At 43.3% G+C, this 23768-nt stretch overlaps 1 protein-coding gene across 4 annotated transcripts; it reads left to right on the top strand.

The window, feature by feature from the left end:
- Window positions 1-6127: 6127 nt before the first annotated feature.
- On the top strand, window positions 6128-23623 carry LOC108257788 (tripartite motif-containing protein 16). 4 transcript variants are annotated; one of them, XM_053677259.1, is made up of 7 exons: window positions 15646-16459; window positions 16651-17322; window positions 19884-19979; window positions 20119-20361; window positions 20563-20752; window positions 21318-21377; window positions 21857-23623. In XM_053677259.1, the coding sequence occupies exons 2-7, from the start codon at window positions 16735-16737 to the stop codon at window positions 22387-22389; spliced, it is 1710 nt and encodes a 569-aa protein (XP_053533234.1). In that variant the 5' UTR covers window positions 15646-16459; window positions 16651-16734; the 3' UTR covers window positions 22390-23623. The 4 variants fall into 4 exon arrangements, with proteins under 4 accessions (XP_053533228.1, XP_053533243.1, XP_053533234.1 ...); XM_053677267.1 differs by having other exon boundaries at window positions 15648-16459; window positions 16718-17322; XM_053677253.1 differs by lacking the exons at window positions 15646-16459; window positions 16651-17322 and adding an exon at window positions 6128-6806.
- The last annotated feature ends 145 nt before the right edge of the window (window positions 23624-23768 follow it).

Genomic DNA, 23768 nt, shown 5'->3' with positions numbered 1-23768 from the left:
TGATGTCGAGCGAATCTCTGAACGTAGTGTGTTGAAGATTTGACGAGAAAACGTCACTTACAAATACAAATAAAGGAAAATTCTCATTTGAGTGTTTTGGCCCTTTGTTTACAACCATAACGGGAGAAAAAAAATATATAATATATTTTGAAAAAAAAAAAAAAACTTCTTGAAATCATGAATAATAGCCTCTGGAAGTGCGCTGCAGGAAAGGCCCTCAGTACCGGACCTTAACGCCAGAATTCTTACCGCTAGATTATCGCGCAATCCATTTGAACCTTCTTAACCATTAGTAAACGTAGAGAGAGCCGAGGAAGGAGAACGTTAAAGTGGATTCTACATCAGCATCCCAGCACTCATTCCTGGACTGGTTCCCAAGAGAATTTGTCTTAATGGTTTTAGCCTGGCTATAGAAATGAACACGGAGCATGTGATATTACAGATTCTGCCCTCTAAGGACGTAAAATCGACACGGCTTGAAGGAAACCAGCCTGAGAGCAAATGCTTTTGCAACCACAGAAACAATAATTATATAGGATTCTTTACTCGGGAAGATCGTTTCAACATGACCACATATAGGCTACTGAAGTGTGTTCCTGTCATAGAATTAAGGGAATCAGATGTAGGTGGCAAATTTACAAAACAACTAAAGTGTAGTAGTGATGGGTGCTTTCAAAACAAAGCTTCTAAACATTTGCGAGTCTTTTGATTCGGATTAGTGGTTCAGCGCGTGTATCAAATTGGGTAAGTCACGTGATTTCAGCTAAACGAGGCTTTGTTACATCATTAAAGTTTTGAAACTTCCACGGTTTGCTGCTAGGGGGTGTTGATCTCCAGGCGAACCAATGTTGTCAGGTTTATGATTCAAATGACGGATTCAATTCATTCAGGACAGGATTCAAACCCAAGGCAGGAGCGTACCTGTCGAGAACTCTGTCGACTCCACCACACACTTCCTTGTTTGACAAAAACGACATGCATGTTATAATTTGTTAACGCTTGCCTGATTCATTGTTAAGGTTGTGTCAGATCAACACCTGTAAGTGACCACGAGGTGTCACCATGGAGACGGGTGTCGGATTGCTTCGAAGCCTCGACACAATGCGGCACATTTGCTTTAACTGCTTCAGTGTTCCACAAAGCCTCAGTCTGCCGACAAGACAAGAAAACAAAAAACACTCACAATGCAAATATACCATAATAACTCCACAACCATGCCAACTATACACAAACTCAACACTCCACAACAAAGGTAGGGGAGAAACACAGAACTTAAATATGGAATTAATTGAGGTTGTGAAACACAAAACAGGTGTGCACGATCAAGGAAGGAAACGGAGCAGACAACAAAAGAAGAAATTTTTTTGGGGAAAAAAGTGAGTGAGGATCCCCTCTGGTGGTCTGGGGAGGAATTGTCCATGGTGGACGCGACAGTTTTATTTGTTTAAAGAACACAAAGTAGACAGATTTGAAAAATCATTGGGAGGAAAAAAAAGGCATGAAATACAATACACAATTCACTTGTTAGTGACATGCAGAAAATGTTACACACTAAAAAGCAACATCACTACATCACTGCTCTGAAAATCGCCCGATCTCTCCAGTGAAAAACAATCAGCAGAAGATTCATTTACATTCAATTACATTGTAGAAGCTTCAGAAGTGAATGTAGTGCCCTAGTGTATTGCATTTCACTTTCATCACTGTGTTGCAATCATGTCGGTCTGAATTGCAATCAAGTACGGAGCATTTTCAGCGTGGAATATTTCCTGCTAATCACTCGTAAATTTTTCACTGATGGGATCGCATTTGGCACCAGATCATCTTTGTACCTTCATCTTCACGCGGTCCTTTTACTTCCTCTTACTTTGTAAGCTAGTCTAGGCCTCAGTGACTTTGTGCGAGAGACGCTGTAAGACGAGCGCGTTGTTTGTGGAGCTGAATCAGGTATCTGGAGGGAGTGGTTAATAATTAATAATAGTTAATAATTAATAATAATTAATAATTAACACACACTGTATCTTGCATTACAGCTAATCGGCAGGGGCATGGAGGATGTGTTCTCTTTAACCTCGGCATGGGGTCATTTCCTTTTCACTGAAGGAGCTTGCCGAGAAGAGCGCCGTGTCATCGGAACCCTGATTGTCTACACTGATGATCTTCAGTCAGTTATAAAGAAGCAGGTCGTGTTGCTGTATCGCTGTAAACATGATGATTGACAGGTTCAGGGTAAGAGTGATGGGACCGGAGTGTGTTAGTTGAATGAATATGTGAGTTTTGGTCTCTAAAGCACTGACAGGTGGTCAGCTGCTTGTGTGGCACTGCTTCTGCTATTCCAGAATCCGATGGTCCATAGAACTGCACAGGCCCCGATGTTCTCTGAGCCTTAAGTTCCAAGAGCGAGCCCAAGTTTTTAGAATCCTGTTTTAGCACTATATGTTCTCATGGTCTTAAGTTCTGACACTTCTATGTTCTCGGAGACCTACGTTTCATATGTTCTCAATGCCAGATTTTCACCAAGGCCTTAGGTTCTCAGGCAATGTTCCCAAGATCCTTTGTTTCCACAGCCCAGTGCTCATAGGTCCCAACTTTTCAGGGTCTTATATTCTCAGGGTCCAACCATCTCAGAGCCCTAATTCCTGGTTCCCTGTGTTCCCATAGCCCTATGTTCTCACAGCCCTATGTTCTCCTATCCCAACTTTTCTAGAGCCTTACATTCTCAGAGCCTGATGTTCCTACTTCCTTATATTTCCAGGGCTGTTTGTTCTTAGAGCCCTATGTTCCTAAGTCCCAGGGTTCCCATGATCCATATGTTCATAGAGTCCTATGTTCCCAGAGATTCTTCATAGGACTCTTCCCAAACAGCTTTATGTTCCCAAAGCCCTATGTTCTCAGAGTCCTGAGTTCTGAGATTCGGAGAATGTTCAGACCTACGTTTTCAGTTTCATATGTTCTCAACAGATGAATGTACGTCATAAGCAGCTGAATATTAATGGATGTGTCCTCAGCGAGAGTTAAAGGAGGAGCAGATGAAATCCCAGCAGAGAATCCAGGAGAAGCAGAAGAAGGTGCAGGAGCTGAAACAGGCTGTGAACACTATAAAGGTGAGCAGTGAGCAGAGACAGAGCTGCTCCTAGAAACACACACAACATGGACAACGAGTCGTTTAGATCTTCAGGGGAGAGTCACTGAGCTGGAGGAGCTTTCACACACAGATGATCACCTCCACTTCCTCCAGGTAACACTCACTGTCTGACAAACACACACACCTGTCTGTTTAATCACGTGTATATTTCTCCACCTTTCTGCATCTCCATGATGTTTTTCTTTCTCACTGTAGAGTTTCCAGCCTCTCCGTGTCTCGTATGGACGTGAGGACTCACGCAGCATCACTGTCAGTAAACATCTCTCATTTGATGGAGTGAGGAAATCTCTCTCTGCTCTGAAAAAGAGACTCGAGGAATTCTGCCAGGAGGAATTCATCAGAATCCCTGAACTTGGTGAGAGAAATCGTCCTGCTGGGAAATCTTTACTTTCTCTGCAGCTCGGTAAAGAGAGACATCAAATTTCCCCAAAACACACAGAAATGATTTCCTATGATTACTTGAACTTCCTGTTATTGCTGCCCTCTACTGGAAAGATGATTTTATACAGTTACACTTTTTATTCATGTCTTAATAGTGTAAAAGCTTCTGTTTTATTTTCAGTTATTCTACTCTGAATAAAGCACAGAGGACACACACACATTTATTCACACACTCCTACAAAGAGAGAGAGACAGAGAGTTTATAAGTCATATGAATAACATTTATTCAGTCAGAACATTCCTTCTGTAGTCATTAGTCACCAAAGCAGCTCTCTGCTCGTGCTCATGTTATTAATAAAGTTTATTTCTCCGTCATTCAGAAGGAAAAAATCTCATTTAAATCCCACAGCTAGAGAATGTGTTTTCTAAAATAAAACGCTGATTAAACATCAGACACAAATCTGATCACTTTAAACTGTTTCCGTCTTTTACACCACCTGATTTTTCCTTCTCCATTTTGTTTCTGTGTCTCCACAGCTGCAGCAGTTCACATCATTTTACCCCCAGAACCAAAGAGCAGACAAGACTTTCTGCAGTGTACGTGTAACACACACACACACACACACACACACACCACACACACTCACTCACACACACTCACACACACACACACACACACACACTCACACACACTCACACACACTCACACACACTCACACACTCACACACACACACACACACTCACACACTCACACACACACTCACACACTCATACATACTCACACTCACACACACTCACACACACACACACACACACACACACACACACACTCACCAACACACACACACACATACTCACACACACTCTCACACACACACGCGCACACACACACACACACACACTCACACACACACACAGACACACACACACACACATACACACACTCTCACACACACACGCGCACATACACACACACTCACTCACACACACACACACACACTCACACACACACACTCACATCAGTGTGATATGTAGACATCAGCAGGAAAGGACGGGGTGATGAGTGTCTGTTTGGACGCAACAATCAGTCCTGGAGTCTGTGGTGTTCTTCTTCTTCTCTCTCTTTCTATCACAACAACATTGAGACTGATCTCGGAGTTCCATCGTCCTCCAGAATAGGAGTGTATGTGGATCACAGTGCAGGAACTCTGTCCTTCTACAGCGTCTCTGACACGATGAAGCTCCTCCACAGAGTCCACACCACTTTCACTCAGCCTCTATACGCCGGGTTCTGGCTGCCGTATCGTGGATCAACTGTGAGATTACATGATCCAGAATAAAATATCAGAAATGTGATTTTATTGAATTAAAATGAGCAAAAATATCATCTTTACTCAAATATAGATATAATATGAGTAAGTTATTTTATATTTCCTAATTGTCTTTAATACTGTTACAGCTTCTTTATTCTGTCCTTTAAGAGATTTTAATGTTATGATAATGTCGTTATTATTGGAAAAAAACATCCACATTGTTCCTTATTTTGTTTCTGAATAAAACTATTATACTAAACACATGCTATAAGAGCTGGTGTGTGTTTTTATTACTATTATTTCAAATAAATTATTTAGGTTTCCAGTTCAGAATATTATTAGACTGGTGTTCTCGTGTCTCACCTCTACCAAATTTATAATGTGACCTCAGAATTTTAAAATCAATAAATAAACAACCTATTGATACGTATCAAGGATGGGTTCAGAAGCAATCGCAGATAATTAACATTTATTATATAAACAAACAACAAAAAGACACTAAGACAACTGGGCAAACCACTATGGCAAGAAAGACAGAAGTCTAAGACAATGAAAGACAGAAACAGTGCAGACAATGGCTATATATACAAGAGTGCTCATTAACAGAAATGTGAATCAGGTGCAGGTGGTCATGTGATATGAAGTGCAACGCAGTGGCTGATGGGAACTGGAGTCCAGAGTTTCCTGATACATGACAATAGTGTTACTGTGTTTGTAATTCTTTATATTATCTGTCTACTGACTGCATCCTTTACAGCAATACATCAACTGCATGATATTATTAAATGATTACGTTTCTCCTCAAATGTTTTTCCAGTGAAGGTTTTATTTTATTCTGTTTTTTATTATTATTCACGAACCAGGTTTAATAATGTCCTTAACAAGAGACGACTGTAGCTACCGGTTTAGCGTTACGCAGACTGCATGTCTATATCATGACACGTTCAGCTCAAAAACATTGTTTGTGTCAGTAATACAGTTTCACAAAATGCAGAGTAAATTCTATTACAGACATTAAATACCCAAACCAAATCTCTCTCTGTCTGTCTTTACTGTCATTACTGATAAAATAAAGTGTGTGGGGTAGAGTAGGAGTTCTGAAACACGCAGAAATCAGTCTGAGAGTGTTTAGTCTTTAATATAATGATGGACTGAATCTGAAGGAAGAAATGGTTAACAGAGGAGTGTTTATAATCTCTCCGTCTTTGTGCTCCTCCTCCAAAACCACCTCCTCATACACACAGAGAACTAGGAAGTTCATTTCAAAGGAAACGAAACTCAGAGTTCAGTGCAGTCTCTCTCTCTCTCTCTCTCTCTCTCTCTCTCTCTCTCTCTCTCTCTCTCTCTCTCTCTCTCTCTCTGTGAGTTCAGGAAAATGGCCGAGGCCAGTATTTCAGTAGGTCAGGACGAGTTCATCTGTCCAGTGTGTCTGGATCTCCTGAAGGAACCGGTGGTGATCCCCTGTGGTCACAGTTACTGTAAGGTGTGTATTAATGACTGCTGGGATCAGGAAGATGAGAGCGGAGTGTATCGCTGTCCTCAGTGCAGAGACACTTTCACTCCGAGGCCTGTTCTACGCAGAAACAACATGCTGGCTGAAGTGGTGGAGAAACTGAAGAAGACTGAAGTCCAAGCTGCTTCTCCTGCTCACTGTTACGCTGGACCTGGAGATGTGGAGTGTGATTTCTGCACCAGGAGAAAACACAAAGCCGTCAAGTCCTGTCTGGTGTGTCTGGCCTCCTTTTGTGAAACTCATCTGAAACCTCACTATCAGTCTCCTGCATTTAAGATACACACATTAATCGAAGCCTCAGCAAAGCTACAAGAGAAGATCTGCTCTGAACATAACAAGCCGATGGAGATCTACTGTCGTAGCGATCAGACCTACATCTGTTACTTGTGTACGATGGATAATCACAAAGGACACGACACCGTCACAGTCACAGCAGAAAGAGCCGAGAAACAGGTGAGAACGAGAAATCTGTCCAGAATTAAATCATCTTAATGAGATTTTCCGTCTAGAAACAGGTGCCTTAATCACTTATATGATTTAAATATAACGGTGTATCAATCAGAAGGATTCTGTGAAATATTATTAATTTTACATGTTCTGGTTAACAGAGTGTTAAATTTATCCTCAGTGATAGTCGTAATCTGGTCAGACCGGTTAGTGAACATTTCAACTGACTCTCACACACACACACACACACACACACACACACACACACACACACACACACAGAGCTAGAGAGGTACTTCCTGTAAGATGTGTCCATGCCTGTGCTCTGAAACAGACTGAATCCAGCACTTAAACACGTCCTGAACACGAGACCGGTGCAGATCACTGAGGAGACTGAAGACTGGAGCTGAACTTTCTACATCATCTTTATGGCCTTCATTAGAATCACTCAGAGTTAAGATCCTTTGTGACATGTATTGTTAAAAGCACTTTATTAATACATTTGAACGATCGCTCAATTTTAGTTTTATGTTTGGATTCTTTATTTTGCCGCTCTCCATAAACAGCCTGGTAGAGATTTCTCGCTAGAACATGACACAATGCAGGAACCATGTAGAACTTCTACAACACTGAGCTACCAGCTGAGTGGATATTGTGATGTAGGAACTAATAAAGATGAATGTACATCATAAAAAGCTGAATATTAATGGATGTGTCCTCAGCGAGAGTTAAAGGAGGAGCAGATGAAATCCCAGCAGAGAATCCAGGAGAAGCAGAAGAAGGTGCAGGAGCTGAAACAGACTGTGAACACTATAAAGGTGAGCAGTGAGCAGAGACAGAGCTGCTCCTAGAAACACACACAACATGGACAACGAGTCGTTTAGAGGCCCAGTAAGAGACGGAATGAGGGTTAAGTTTTAAAAAGGACCTCTGTTTGTTGTGTGTGTCTCCTAACAGCTCGGTGCACAGACAGCAGTGGAGGACAGTGAGAGGATCTTTACTGAGATGATCAGCTCCATGGAGAAAAGGCGCTCGGAGGTGACGGAGCTGATCAGAGCTCAGGAGAAGGCTGAACTGAGTCGACCTGAACGACTCCTGGAGCAACTGGAGCAGGAGATCGCTGATCTTCAGAGGAGAGTCACTGAGCTGGAGCAGCTTTCACACACACACGATCACCTCCACTTCCTCCAGGTAACACTCACTGTCTGATCTACAGAGCCAGATGTTCCTCACACACCTCTTCCTGAAAGTTTTACAGCATAGGTTCTCAAACATGGGGTCTCCTGAGTAGGATGGTGTTGCAGAAGATAACGAAGCTTTATTTATAATGTTCATAAACTATCCAACCATCCATCCATCATCAACCGCTTATCCATTATCGGGTCGCAGGGGCAGCAGCTCCAGCAGGGGACCCCAAACTTCCCTTTCCCGAGCCACATTAACCAGCTCTGTATCACTACCCAGCCTTCATGACCATAGGTGAGGGTAGGAACGAAGATTGCCCAGTAGATCGAGAGCTTTGCCTTCTGGCTCAGCTCTCTTTTCGTCACAACGGTGTGGTAAAGCGATTGCAATACCGCTCCCGCTGCTCCTATTCTCCGGCCAATCTCCCACTCCAATGTTCCCTCACTCGTGAACAAGACCCCAAGGTACTTGAACTCCTTCATTTGGATTACGTACTCATTCCCCACCCGGAGTAGGCATTCCATCGGTTTCCTGCTGAGAACCATGCCCTCAGATTTAGAGGTGCTAATCCTCATCCCAGCCACTTCACACTCAGCTGCGAACCGATCCAGTGAGTGCTGGAGGTCATGGACCAATGATGCCATCATCTGCAAAAAGCAGCGATGAGATCATCAGGTCACCAAACCGCAACCCCTCCCCACCATGACTACGCCTCTATATCCTGTCCATGAATATCACAAACAGGATTGGTGACAAAGCGCAGCCCTGGCGGAGACCAACCCCCACCTGGAATGAGTCCGACTTTTTGCCAAGCATCCTGACACAGCTCTCGCTTGGGATGTACAGCGATTGGATCATCCTAAGAAGGGAATCCCTCACCCCATACTCCCTCAGCACCTCCCACAGTAAACCTCTGGGGACCCGGTCATATGCCTTCTCCAAATCCACAAAACACATGTAGACCGGATGGGCATACTCCCAGGCCCCCTTCAAGATCCTTGTGAGAGTAAAGAGCTGGTCCCTTGTTCCACGACCAGGACGGAATCCACATTGTTCCTCTTCAATCTGAGGTTCGACTATTGGCCGAACCCTCCGTTCCAGCACCCTGCAGTAGACTTTACCAGGGAGCCTGAGAAGTGTGATACCCCTATAGTTGGCACACACTCTCTGGTCCCCCTTTTTGAACAAGGTAACCACCACCCCGGTCTGCCACTCCTTGGGCACTGTCCCTGACTTCCACGCAGTGTTAAAGAGGCATGTCATCCAAGACATCCCCTCCACACCCAGAGCTTTCAGCATCTCTGAACAGATCTCATCAATCCCCGGGACTTTAGTTTAGTTGTTTGACTACCTTTTGACCTCCACCAGGGAAATTAATGATGAGCCCCCATCATCATCCACCTCTGCCTCTACCATAGAGGGCGTGTTAGTCAGATTCAGGAGTTCCTCAAAGTGTCCCTTCCATTGTGCAATTACTTCCTCAGTTGAGGTCAAGAGCGTCCCATCCTTACTGTACACAGCTTGGATGGTTCCCCATTCCCCTCTCCTGAGGTGGCGGATGGTTTTCCAGAAGAACTTCTCCCACACCCGCTGCTTTGCATCTTTCACGGCAGAGGCTACAGCGCTTCGGGCCTGTCGTTACCTTGCACCTGCCTCCAGAGTCCTCCAGGATAACACATAACGGAAGGCCTCCTTCTTCAGTCGGACGGCTTCCCTGACCACCGGTGTCCACCACGATGTTCGAGGATTACCGCCCCTTGTGGCACATAAGACCTTGAGACCACAGCTCTCCACCGGAGCTTCAGAAATGGAGGCTTTGAACATTGCCCTCTCAGGTTCAATGCCCCCAACCTCCACAGGGGTGCCAGAAAAACTCCACCAGAGGTGTGAGTTGAAGATCTTGCGGACAGGGGCCTCCTTCAGACGTTCCCAGTTCACCCGCAGTACCCGTTTGGGCTTTCCAGGTCTGTCCAGAGTCTTCCCCCACACCTTGACCCAACTCACCACCAGATGGTGATCAGTTGATAGCTCTGCCCCTCTCTTCACCCGAGTGTCCAGAACATGCGGCCTCAGATCAGATGATACGATTACAAAATCGATCATCGACCTTCAGCCTAGGGTGCTCTGGTAACACGTACTCTTATGAGCTTCCTTATGTTCGAACATGGTATTCGTTACAGACAGTCCATGACTAGCACAGAAGTCCAACAACAAACGCCTGCTCGGGTTTAGATCAGGGAGGCCGTTAATCCCAATAACGCCTCTCCAGGTATCTCCATCACTGCCCACGTGTACGTTGAAGACTCCCAGCAGAACTATGGAGTCCCCTACTGGTGCCCCATACAGGACTCCGTGCACGGTCTCCAAGAAGGCCGAGTACTCTGAACTGGTGTTCGGTGCATATGCACAGAAACTGTCAGAGCCCCCCCCCACACACACACACACACAACCCGTAGGCGTAAAGATGCGACCCTCTCGTCCACCGGTGTAAACTCCAATGTAACGGTGCTCAACTGGGGACTTGTGAGTATCCCCACACCCACCCAGCGCCTCACACCCTGGTCAACTCCAGAGTAGAATAGAGTCCATCCCCTATCCAGGAGTATGGTTCCAGAACCAAGACCATGCATAGAGGTAAGCCCCACCAGATCTAACTGGTAGTGCTCCGCCTACCACACAAGTTCCAGTTCCTTCATAAACTAGATATATTTTATACTTTGTTTGTGCGTGCTGATTATCTTTGTTTGAAGTTTAATTTGCTTTCTGTAGGCTTTAGCTTCTCAACGTCGGTCTCCTCCATTAGACAGAGCAGAGTTTCAGACATCCAGCATCATTGGCTTTCAACATCTCTCAATTGATGGAGTGAGGAATTCTCTCTCGGACCTGAAGAAGAGACTCGAGGAATTCTGTGAGGAGGAATTCAACAAACTCCTTCCACAGGGTAAGAGGAGCTGTTCCTGCTGGAGAAACACCACGATGGACGTCTTTACTCGCTCTGTGACGTGTTATTTCTCATCACTGCTCTTGCTTTCTTTTCTGCAGACAGTTTACTCACCTGACACTGAACTAAAATACTGATTTAAAACGAATAAACCGACTCCATCACTTTCACCTGTTTCCATCTTTTACAACCTGATGATGCTTTTTGTTCTTCATTTCCATTTTTCTCTCCACAGCTGCAGCAGTTCAGATCATTTCACCATCAGAGCCACAGACCAGAGAAGACTTTCTGAAATGTACGACTCAAACACACACACACACACACACACACACACACACACACACACACACACACACACACACATACATACACACACACACACACACACAAACACACACACACACACACACACACACACACACACACACACACACACACACACACACACACACAGCTGTCTCACTCTTCACATAAATACATTCTGTGAATTAAACCCAACATGTTTAGTTTGTTTTTCTCTTTTATTTTAGATTTCTGTTATCTGACTCTGGATCCCAAAACGGCATATCGTCACCTTCTTCTGTCTGAGAAGAACAGAGTAGTGAGATTCAATGAGAAAGAGCGGAGGTACCCTGATCATCCAGAGAGATTTGACTCCTGGCCTCAGGTATTGAGTAAGGAGTCGATGTGTGGACGCTGTTACTGGGAGGTGGAGAGGAGCGGTGCCGGTGTCGTGTACATATCAGTCTCATATAAACACATCAGCAGGAAAGGACTGGGTGCTGAGTCTTCGTTTGGACGCAACAATCAGTCCTGGAGTCTGTGGTTTTCTTCTTCTATTTCTGTTCCCCATTTCTATCACAACGACATTAAGACTAATCTCAGAGTTCCACCGTCCTCCAGAATAGGAGTGTATGTGGATCACAGTGCAGGAACTCTGTCCTTCTACAGCGTCTCTTACACAATGAAGCTCATCCACAGAGTCCACACCACTTTCACTCAGCCTCTGTACGCCGGGTTTGGGCCCTGCTGGCTGCCTGGTTCTAATGTGAGATTGTGTGATCCAGAATGAAGTGTGCACTGTTTTATGTAAAATTCCTGGACGTTGCTCAGTCTAACTAGCACACAATCCAGCTGCAGAAAAACAGCCATTTTAATGTATTAATTAAAATGATGAGTATTTTCAGACAGAGTAAAAGATAACAGCACAGGAGAATAAAGTTTCCCTGGTGATGAAGTTTATGTGGTTCACTCATCTTCAACCAAAATGCAAAGACAGGAGCTTTTAATACTGAGGTCAGGATTTTTCAGCAAGCCGCTGTAGTGACACATAAGGTTTTTTTTTTATATATATATAATAATACAAATCACTTTAAATGTATATTTTCAGATTATTTAATCAGTGGGAAATAACTACAATGTCTTAATTATGGTGTTTGTGAAAATCTCTGACTTTTCTATCCCAAAACCATATATTTTAATGTTCTAATATATTGTCTGTGTGGATAATGATGATAAATATGTCTCTGTTAACTCTCTGTCTGTGGTCTGACTCCTGACTTGGATTCTGTGAATATGATTGTTCATTTTCAATAAAATAAAGTGACAAATCCATTACAGTTCTCTATTCTGATTAGTCAGAAGGCCCATCCATCCATCTTCTACACCTTTTCAGGATCACTGGGAAACCTGGAGTCTATCCCAGGGAGCATGGGGCACAAGGCGGGGTAAACCCTGGACAGGGTGCCAATCCATCGCAGGGCACACAAACACATACACACTCACACACCCATTCATACAATAAATTTTTTTTTTAAAATGAAAGAAACGTGTACCTCCTGTGAGGTGCCGTGGGAAACGTTTAAACGTATATGTATATATATGTGTCATATCTCAGCCAAGCCACGACTCAGTTTCCCAGGAGGCACCGCTAACTACAAACATGGCTGCTGAGGACTACACTTCCCACACAGGCATGCGCTTGCCTTCCCCGGAGTTCTAATCACACACACCTGCAATCACACACTTGTTTCTCTGCCGTTCTCTAAGCCTTTTTCTCGTGTGTTTACAAAGTTACTTTTGAGCAGTGTTTCCGTCCCCGACCTCGATTTCTGCCTAGCCTCATTTTGTTTGTCTGCCTGATCGCCTGACCTTCGCCTGTTTATCAACCACGAACTTTGTCTTTCCCCTTTGGATTATTCTGCCTGGATTCTGTCACCCGCAACTGCTTCCTTTTCTACCCTCGGAACGTGACAATATGTATGTATTTAGATATGTATATATATGGGCCAGGGTGTAGTTTATAGTGTAGTCAGTAAACTTTCCTATCACTAACATTGTTAAGAGTGTTGTGGATAAATAATAATGGCAGCTAAAGTTCACTCATGTTTTAGAGAGCTTAAATATTCTTAAATATTCTTAAATATTCACTTCCTGGTCTGATGGGATCATAAGTCTGTTACGTATTCTACGTCATGGAGGTGAGGACTGATGCACGTGCAGTTAAAGACTTTTATTTGAGAGACACAGGCGGACTAATCCAAATCATGAGACAAGAGCGTGGTCAAAAACTGGAAATGGGTCAGGCGATCTTCAAACAGGCATAAACAGGGCAAGACTAGAATCAAGAAGGATTCTACATGTGATCGGTTGATCTACTGAAATACTGACCTCGGCCATTTTCCTGCACTGACAGAGAGAGAGAGAGATCCGTTTCGTTTTCTCTGGAATGAGTTACTTACTGGTTCTGTGAGTATATGAAGGCAGGAGAGAGAGAGAGAGAGAGAGAGAGAGACAGAGAGAGAGAGAGAGAGAGAGAGGTTTTATTGTCATTTCAACCATATACAGCGGGTACAATACACAGTGAAACAAAACAACGTTCCTCTAGGATCATGGTGCTACATAAAACAACACACTAACCACATGAGACACAGAACTAAATGAGATCTGCAAACATTCTACATAAAGTGCACATGCAAATGTGTGCTAAAAACACAGGACAGTACAGTACTACTAAAACAGGACAGTAGGTACAGTAAGTGTCAGTGTAGCACTGAACAGAACACAGTGTTAGTGTGGAAGTGTCTGATATAACAGGTGGTGCAAAAGATAGGAGCCAAGGAGTAACAATATCATGTAAAAATGGAATAAACTTAAACATAACATGCTATGACTGAGTATTCAGCAAATTAGCTGATACAAAATATGGACATAGCAGTTATAGTGGTAGCAGCCAGGTAAAGTGTATAATAGTGACAATAAATTAAATACTATCGTTTTATAACACAGTAGCAGCAAATATGAAACAGAGTCAATGCAGGAATGTGCAAATATTTCAGTGTTAGTGGGATGGTGTTCAGTTCAGTGTGTGTGTGTGTGTGTGTGTGTGTGTGTGTGTGTGTGTGTGTGTGTGTGTTCATATGCCTCTCCCTGTCACAGTTGTGGTTGAAATGTTCACTAACAGATCTGACCAGATTACGACTATCACTGAGGATAAATTTAACACTCTGTTAACAGAACACGTAAAATTAATAATATTTCACAGAATCCTTCTGATTGATACACCGTTATATTTAAATCATATAAGTGACTAAAGCACCTGTTTCTAGATGGAAAATCTCATTAAGATGATTTAATTTTGGACAGATTTCTCTTTCTCACCTGTTTCTCGGCTCTTTCTGCTGTGACTGTGACGGTGTCGTGTCCTTTGTGATTATCCATCGTACACAAGTAACAGATGTAGGTCTGATCGCTACGACAGTAGATCTCAATCAGTCTGTTATTCTATGAGCAGATCTTCTCTTGGAGTTTTGTGGACGTTTCGACTAATGTGTGCTTTTTCAGAGTTCATAGTGAGGTTCCAGATGAATTTCACAGTCAGAAGTCAGACACATCAGACATCAGACAGGACTCCACATGTCCAGGTCCAGCGTAACAGTGATCAGGAAAAGCAGCTTGGATTTCAGTCTTCTAAGAGAAAAGAGAGAGAGAGAGAGAGAAAGAGAGAGAGAGAGAGAGAGAGAGAGAGAGAGAGAGAGAGAGAGAGAGAGAGAGAGAGAGAGAGAGGAAAGCAAATCATGACACTAGAGAACTTGCTGGGGAAAACATCTGGAAAAGTTCACCATCCCCTAATAAATTATATGAAAATTACTAGGATCAGTGAGAGACTTTAGTAATTTACTATGAATATCTAGTATATAATTATTTATTAATTTATTATGTATTTATTATATAGTGGAGGACAGTGAGAGGATCTTTACTGAGATGATCGGCTCCATGGAGAAAAGGCGCTCGGAGGTGACGGAGCTGATCAGAGCTCAGGAGAAGGCTGAACTGAGTCGAGCTGAACGACCACGTCGTTCACCACGATGGACGTCTTTACTCTGGAACATCTGGAAAAGTTCACCATCCCATAATACATTATCTGAAAGGTACAGGGATAAGTGAGAGACTTTAGTAATTTAGTATGAATATCTAGTATATATTTATTTGTTTGTTTGTTTGTTTATTGTTCCTTTTTTCCGCTGAAAAATCTGATGCCTACCATCCAGTCCAGTAGGTGGCGGTATTGCACCTTATATTGGTTTGTCTACCAACATTAAAACCCAAAGAAGAAACGAAGAAGCAGAAGAAGAAGAAAAAGAAAAAGAAGAGGAAAAAGAAGACAAAAAAAGCCCGCGAGAGAGAGAGAGAGAGAGAGAGAGAGAGAGAGAGAGAGAGAGAGAGAGAGAGAGAGAGGAAAGCTGAAAGCTAAACAAATCATGACACCAGAGAACTTGATGGGGGGACATCTGGAAAAGTGCACCGTCCCCTAATAAATTATATGAAAATTACTAGGATCAGTGGGAGACTTTAGTAATTTACTATGAATATCTAGTATATAATTATTTATTCATTTATTATGTATTTATTATTGTCATTATGACTTTTCTTCATGCCAATTTGCTGCCCATCCTCCAATCCAGCAGGTGGCGGTAATGCACCTTCAGTTGGTTTGCCAACCGCCATTAAAACCAAAAGAAGACGGAGAAGAAGACGAAAAGCGCACGTGCGAGAGAGAGAGAGAGAGAGAGAGAAAATGGAGGAGAAATAAAGAGTATAACCCAGAAGAAGAGCGGAGTTTTATTTAAACCGGTTGAGGATTTTAATCTCCAGGTTTTGGAGTGTAAACACACTGTTTATGTTGAAGACACCTTTCAGCGCGACAGTGACCCATATTGAGCGGATTCTCTCCGGGGAACTCGGTCTTATTTGAGCAGACAGGTTTCCTCTGAATAAAGAGGTCGTGTGAGATGTTTGTGGAGGAATAGAGACTTCAGGAAGCGTTTATCCACCTGGAGGAGAAGTTCTTCTCTTCGTTCCGGTGGATTGGTTGAAGGATTCCAGCACGGATGCTGGTTAAATCCATGTGAGGCCTGTACAGAAGTCTGGAGTGTTCATGAGTTCCTGAAACTTCCACACGAGGTCTTTGAGCTCCAACTACAGGAACATCTCAAAAAACTACAATATAGAGGAAAAGTTAATTTTTTACCCCGTAAGTCCATTCAAAAAGTTCATCTTTTCTAGATTCATTACACATAAATCGAAATATTTCAAGCATTTTTTTTTGTTGTTTTTTGTTTCAATCTTCTTGATTACAGCTTATGGAAATGAAAAATCCAGTATTTCTAGATATTAGAATAAAGAGTTTATAATAGAGAAATGTTGATCTTCCTCTCATTTCAGAGAAAAGAAAACAGATCTCTCTCTCTCTCTCTCTCTCTCTCTCTCTCTCTCTCTCTCTGTCTGTTAGTGTGTGAGTTCAGGAAAATGGCCGAGGCCAGTATTTCAGTAGATCAGGACCAGTTCAGCTGTCCAGTGTGTTTGAATCTCCTGAAGGAACCGGTGGTGATCCCCTGTGGTCACAGTTTCTGTAACGTGTGTATTAATGACTGCTGGGATCAGGAAGATGAGAGCGGAGTGTATCGCTGTCCTCAGTGCAGAGACACTTTCACTCCGAGGCCTGTTCTACGCAGAAACAACATGCTGGCTGAAGTGGTGGAGAAACTGAAGACTGAAGTTCAAGCTGCTTCTCCTGCTCACTGTTACGCTGGACCTGGAGATGTGGAGTGTGATTTCTGCCCCGGGAGAAAACACAAAGCCGTCAAGTCCTGTCTGGTGTGTGTGGCTTCTCTTTGCGAAACTCATTTAAAACCTCATCTTGAAATTCCTGCTTTGAAAAAGCACAAGTTAGTCGAAGCTTCTGGAAATCTCCAAGAGAAGATCTGCTCTGAGCATGATAAAGTGCTGGAGGTCTACTGTCGTACTGACCAAAGCTTCATCTGTTATCTGTGTATGACGGATGAACACACAAGCCACGACACCGTCTCAGTTAAAGCGTACAGATCTGAAAAACAGGTGAGAAAAGCAAGTCTAATCTATTCAGTCATTTCATACAATTTACATGTCTAATCTAAAGTAGCTGAAGAATTTTACGTCCGATCGACTGAGTTCTGCATTTCTTCTAAGAAGTAGCGTACTCTACTCCAACATTTCTATCTTTAATTGCTGCTGAACTGAACAAAGTCTGTGTTTAGCAGTAGTAAAATCACCCAGTGATACAGCAAGTCATAATAATAATCACATTCTCACACCACATTATGAACTTCTATGGACTTTAAAACACCCGCCATCCAGTCTTTTACACTTTAATAAGGTGCTCCGTAGAACCCGAGTGAACTTTAACCCTTTATCTGCAGTTCATATTCACCCACTGAGCTCATAATCTCATCATGCATACACAGTGTAAAGCAGGGGTCGGGAACCTTTCTGGCTGAGAGAGCCATGAACGCCACATATTTTAAAATGTAATTCTGTGAGCCATACAATATGTTTAAAACTAAATACAAGTAAATGTGTGCATTTTATGTAAGACCAACACTTTTAAAGTACAATAAGTATCTGAATTCTTTTTAATAACGTTATGCTGTTGCTAACCAATGATGAATGAAGTACTTCTTGGCAGTAATGCGACTTCTGGTGCTGCAGGGTTTTCTGATGGCTTTGTAGTCTGGTTGATACGTGGTGAGGTTAAGCTTCACGCAGGCGTTGAGACTTCCATCCGTTAAACATGATCGTAGGTAGGTCTTAATGTTCTTTAGATGTGAGAAAGACTGCTCACATGCATACGTAGAGCCAAACATTGTCAGTACAGCAATACTCACACGCTGCAGTGTGTGCTATGTGACGGGAAGCGCGTTCCAAGTTTTGACAATCAGCTGGTCTGCGGGTTGAAGTTTTTTCATTTCTCCCCACTTGTTTGCTCGCCAACTCTGTTTGCTGTCGTGCAAGTCTTCCCAAATCTTCATCCAGTGACTTGAACTTATTCACCCACATGTCTGAGGCCTTCAGGTCAGCAGCTTGTAGCTCAGAATCTCTGACGGAGACACCGGGACTGTAACTCAGGTCGGCCCTGTCCACTGCACACTCGTGTGGATGGGTGATGAACTTAAAAAGACGAGTGCGCTCACGAAATTCTCCAAAGCGCGCTTTGAATGACTGCAGGAGATTAGATGTGAAGCCCGCTAGCTGCTGAAGATCAAGATGTTGAGCAGGGTCACTTGCTGTGCATGCATCTTTAAACTCTCCCGGTTTTTCAAAGTGTAGTAAACGACCCGTTTCAATGTCGGCGATGAAGAGTTCTAGCTTGTTTTCAAATGCAAACACTGCTTGTTGAAGGGATAAGACTGTATTTCCAACGCCTTGCATTTTCACATTGAGCTGGATCCGATGTTCAGTCATGTCCACGAGATGGTAGAACTTCAGGAGTCACTCAGTGTTAGCTAACTCAGGACGCTCGACGTTTTTCATTTCAAGAAAAGTCCGGATTTCGCTCAGACAAGCAGCGAAACGGCTGAGCACCTTCCCTCTTGACAACCAACGCACACTGCTGTGCAGAAGCAGACCAGGATAATTATTCCCAACTTCATCCAGCAGTGTTTTATCCTGGCGATCATTTAAAGCACGGGCAGCAATAAAGTCGACCACCCGAATGACCAGCGACATCACCTCACCAAGCTGCTCGCCACACATCTGAGCACAAAGCGCCTCCTGATGTAGGATGCAGTGAAAACTTTCATTTTGATTTGCCGTCATGATGGTACGATCATGAACAGTTCTTGCCGACAGAGGCATGTCTTTTATTCGTTTGATTATCTTGTCTTTATCCGAAAAGTCGTCAAAAAGTTCATTGGCAACATCAAGCATGAATGTTTTGGCATACTCCCCATCTGTGAATGGCTTTCCGTTTCTCACAATTGCTAAAGCCCCAGCAAAGCTCGCCGGATTCCAGTCACCTTGTTGGGTCCAAACTCGGAGTTGCTGCTGACTAGCTTGCACTCTGCACAGTAGCTCTTGACATGCTTTCTTCCTGCTGTCCCCCGCAGGATATCTCCATGCAAGTGTAGTATGGCGTGTGTCGGAGTGCCGCTTTATATTTGACCGTTTCATCGATGCAATTTTATCATTGCATATTAGACACACTGCAGAAGCTGCTCTCTCCACAAAGGCGAATTCCTCTGTCCATTCCTGCTTAAAAGTACGATACTCATCTTTTTTCTTTTAGCCATCTTCTTCGATAAAAGGGTTTCTGCAATTAGCTAGCTGACTACTTGATTAAAAGGAGGGAAGTTTACTTCCTGACCTCACAACGACCCGTGTACGTTACGCATTATCCAATAAAAATTTGGTGTTGTCCCGGAGGACAGCTGTGATTGGCTCCAGCCACCCGCAACCATGAACATGAGCGGTAGGAAATGAATGCATTGAAATACATGAGAATGTTTTTTATTTTTAACGTTATTTTTTTTTTTTTATTAAAGATTTGTCTGCGAGCCAGATGAAGCCATGAAAAGAGCCACATCTGGCTCGCGAGCCATAGGTTCCCGACCCCTGGTGTAATGTATTGTATTTGTCCTCAGAGTGAGTTAAAGGAGGAGCAGATGAAATCCCAGCAGAGAATCCAGGAGAAGCAGAAGAAGGTGCAGGAGCTGAAACAGGCTGTGAACACTATAAAGGTGAGCAGTGAGCAGAGACAGAGCTGCTCCTAGAAACACACACAACATGGACAACGAGTCGTTTAGAGGCCCAGTAAGAGACGGAATGAGGGTTAAGTTTTAAAAAGGACCTCCGTTTGTTGTGTGTGTGTCCTAACAGCTCAGTGCACAGACAGCAGTGGAGGACAGTGAGAGGATCTTTACTGAGATGATCAGCTCCATGGAGAAAAGGCGCTCGGGGGTGACGGAGCTGATCAGAGCTCAGGAGAAGGCTGAACTGAGTCGAGCTGAACGACTCCTGGAGCAACTGGAGCAGGAGATCGCTGATCTTCAGAGGAGAGTCACTGAGCTGGAGCAGCTTTCACACACACACGATCACCTCCACTTCCTCCAGGAAATAAAGGTACACTACATCCATATTTCCAGGTGAAATATACAGGTTATGGGTCATTGGATAAATAATGGTTCTTAGACGTCTAAAACTGTTCCACTTCGAACCTTTTCTAATATGGAAACCACCTGCTGTAAGATTTTACTTAAAAACTTTAAAGTAATTGTAGCTGTAATTTCTTCTCCTAATTTTACGCCTAATTGCTGTACGCAGGTTTTAGTCTCCGGCCGTTGCTCTCCCGAAATGATTACACCAGGTTTTCAGTCTGATCTCTGTGAGGACTCGCGCAGCATCACTGTCAGTAAACATCTCTCATTTGATGGAGTGAGGGAATCTCTCTCTGCTCTGAAAAAGAGACTCGAGGAATTCTGCCAGGAGGAATTCATCAGAATCCCTGAACTTGGTGAGAGAAATCGTCCTGCTGGGAAATCTTTACTTTCTGTGCAGCTCGGTAAAGAGAGACATCAAATTTCCCCAAAACCCACAGAAATGATTTCCTATGATTACGTGAACTTCCTGTTATTGCTGCCCTCTACTGGAAAGATGATTTTATACAGTTCCACTTTTTATTCATGTCTTAATAGTGTAAAAGCTTCTGTTTTATTTTCAGTTATTCTACTCTGAATAAAGCACAGAGGACACACACACATTTATTCACACACTCCTACAAAGAGAGAGAGACAGAGAGAGTTTATAAGTCATATGAATAACATTTATTCAGTCAGAACATTTCTTCTGTAGTCATTAGTCACCAAAGCAGCTCTCTGCTCGTGCTCATGTTATTAATAAAGTTTATTTCTCCGTCATTCAGAAGGAAAAAATCTCATTTAAATCCCACAGCTAGAGAATGTGTTTTCTAAAATAAAACGCTGATTAAACATCAGACACAAATCTGATCACTTTAAACTGTTTCCGTCTTTTACACCACCTGATTTTTCCTTCTCCATTTTGTTTCTGTGTCTCCACAGCTGCAGCAGTTCACATCATTTTACCCCCAGATCCAAAGAGCAGACAAGACTTTCTGCAGTGTACGTGTAAAACTCACACACACTCACACACACACTCACACACACACACTCACACACACACACTCACACACACACACTCACACACACACACACACACACTCACACACACACACTCACACACACACACTCACACACACTCACTCACTCACTCACTCACACTCACACACACACACTCACACACACACACATACACACACACGCCCATACACACACACTCACACACACGCACTCACACACACTCACACGCGCACACACGCACTCACACACACACTCTCTCGCACACACACATGCACACATTCGCACACTCATACGCACACGCACATACACTTACACACACTCACGCACACACTCACACACACTCACACGTACACACACACACACACATTCTCTCTCACACACACACACTCATACACACACACACACACACACACACATCCTGTGATTAATATCTAACATGTTCACATTTGTCATGTGTTTAGATTTCTGTGATCTGACTCTGGATCCCAACACAGTACATTATTACCTCATTCTGTCTGAGAGGAACAGAGCGGTGACGTACAGTGGGAGAAAGCAGCAGTACTCTGATCATCCAGAGAGATTTGACTACTGGGAGCAGGTGTTGAGTAAGGAGAGTGTGTGTGGACGCTGTTACTGGGAGGTGGAGAGGAGCGGTGCTGATAGTGTGTACATATCAGTCTCATATAAAGACATCAGCAGGAAAGGATCGGGTAATGAGTGTGTTCTTGGAGGCAGCGATCAGTCCTGGAGTCTGTGGTGTTCTTCTTCTTCTCTCTTTTTCTGTCACAACAACTTTAAGACTGCACTCGGAGTTCCATCGTCCTCCAGAATAGGAGTGTATGTGGATCACAGTGCAGGAACTCTGTCCTTCTACAGCATCTCTGACACGATGAAGCTCCTCCACAGAGTCCACACCACTTTTACTCAGCCTCTATACGCCGGGTTCTGGCTCGGGTCTTTTGGATCAACTGTGAGATTACGTGATCCAGAATAAAATATCAGAAATGTGATTTTATTGAATTAAAATGAGCAACTTTACTTTTTTATATCAAGCTTAATTCCAGTGTAATATGAGGCATTTATTTGTGATTTCCCAATTTTCCTTTATAACGTTAGATCTTTCCTCTGTCTTTTAGGAGATTTCAGTATTACACAGTAATGCTTGAAAGTTTGTGAACCCTTTACAATTTTCTATGTATCTGCATAAGACCTAAATCAGAACCGATTTTATTTACCGATTATTCTCATGATCAATGCAACCGGAGTTGCATTGATCATGAGAACAGTGAGGAATCATCCCAGAACTACACGGGAGGATCTTGTCAATGATCTCAAGGCAGCTGGGACCATAGTCACCAAGAAAACAATTGGTAACACACTACGCCGTGAAGGACTGAAATCCTGCAGCGCGCGCAAGGTCCGCTGCTCAAAAAAAGCACATATACATGCCCGTCTGAAGTTTGCCAATGAACATCTGAATGATTCAGAGGACAACTGGGGGAAAGTGTTGAGGTCAGATAAGACCAAAATGGAGTTCTTTGGCATCAACTCAACTCGCCGTGTTTGGAGGAGGAATAATGCTGCCTATGACCCCTGGAATACCATCCCCACCATCAAACATGGAGGTGGAAACATTATGCTTTTGGGGGTGTTTTTCTGCTAAGGGGACAGGACAACTTCACCGCATCAAAGGGACGATGGACGGGGCCATGTACCGTCAAATCTTGGGTGAAATCCTCCTTCCCTCAGACAGGGCATTGAAAATGGGTCGTGGATGGGTATTCCAGCATGACAATGACCCAAAACAATGGCCAAGGCAACAAAGGAGTGGCTCAAGAAGAAGCACATTAAGGTCCTGGAGTGGCCTAGCCAGTCTCCAGACCTTAATCCCATAGAAAATCTGTGGAGAGAGCTGAAGGTTCGAGTTGCCAAACGTCAGCCTCGAAACCTTAATGATTTGGAGAAGATCTGCAAAGAGGAGTGGGACAAAATCCCTCCTGAGATGTGTGCAAACCTGATGGCCAACTACAAGAAACGTCTGACCTCTGTGATTGCCAACAAGGGTTTTGCCACCAAGTACCAAGTCCTGTTTTGCAGAGGGGGTCAAATACTTATTTCCCTCATTAAAATGCAAATGAATTCATAACATTTTTGACGTGTGTTTTTCTGGATTATTTTGTTGTTATTCTGTCTCTCACTGTTCAAATAAATCTACCATTAAAGTTGTAGACGGATCATTTCTTTGTCAGTGGGCAAACGTACAAAATCAGCAGGGGATCAAATACATTTTCCCCTCACTATATATATATATATATATATATATATATATATAAAATTAGCACTGTATGATACCCAAATAAAGAATATTAATTT

This window comes from Ictalurus punctatus, chromosome 2 (assembly GCF_001660625.3).
Source record: "Ictalurus punctatus breed USDA103 chromosome 2, Coco_2.0, whole genome shotgun sequence".
NCBI classification, from domain to species: Eukaryota; Metazoa; Chordata; class Actinopteri; order Siluriformes; family Ictaluridae; genus Ictalurus; species Ictalurus punctatus.
Note: the sequence above shows the minus strand (reverse complement) of the source record. Positions and strands in the feature narration are given on the sequence as shown.

Excerpts from the sequence above, each read along its gene's own strand:
- LOC108257788 (XM_053677253.1), top strand. The coding sequence starts at position 6,216 with ATGGCCGAGGCCAGTATTTCAGTAGGTCAGGACGAGTTCATCTGTCCA. Across the intron at positions 6,807-19,883 it reads CAGAAAGAGCCGAGAAACAG|AGTGAGTTAAAGGAGGAGCA; the intron begins GTGAGAACGAGA and ends ATTTGTCCTCAG. Across the intron at positions 19,980-20,118 it reads AGGCTGTGAACACTATAAAG|CTCAGTGCACAGACAGCAGT; the intron begins GTGAGCAGTGAG and ends GTGTCCTAACAG.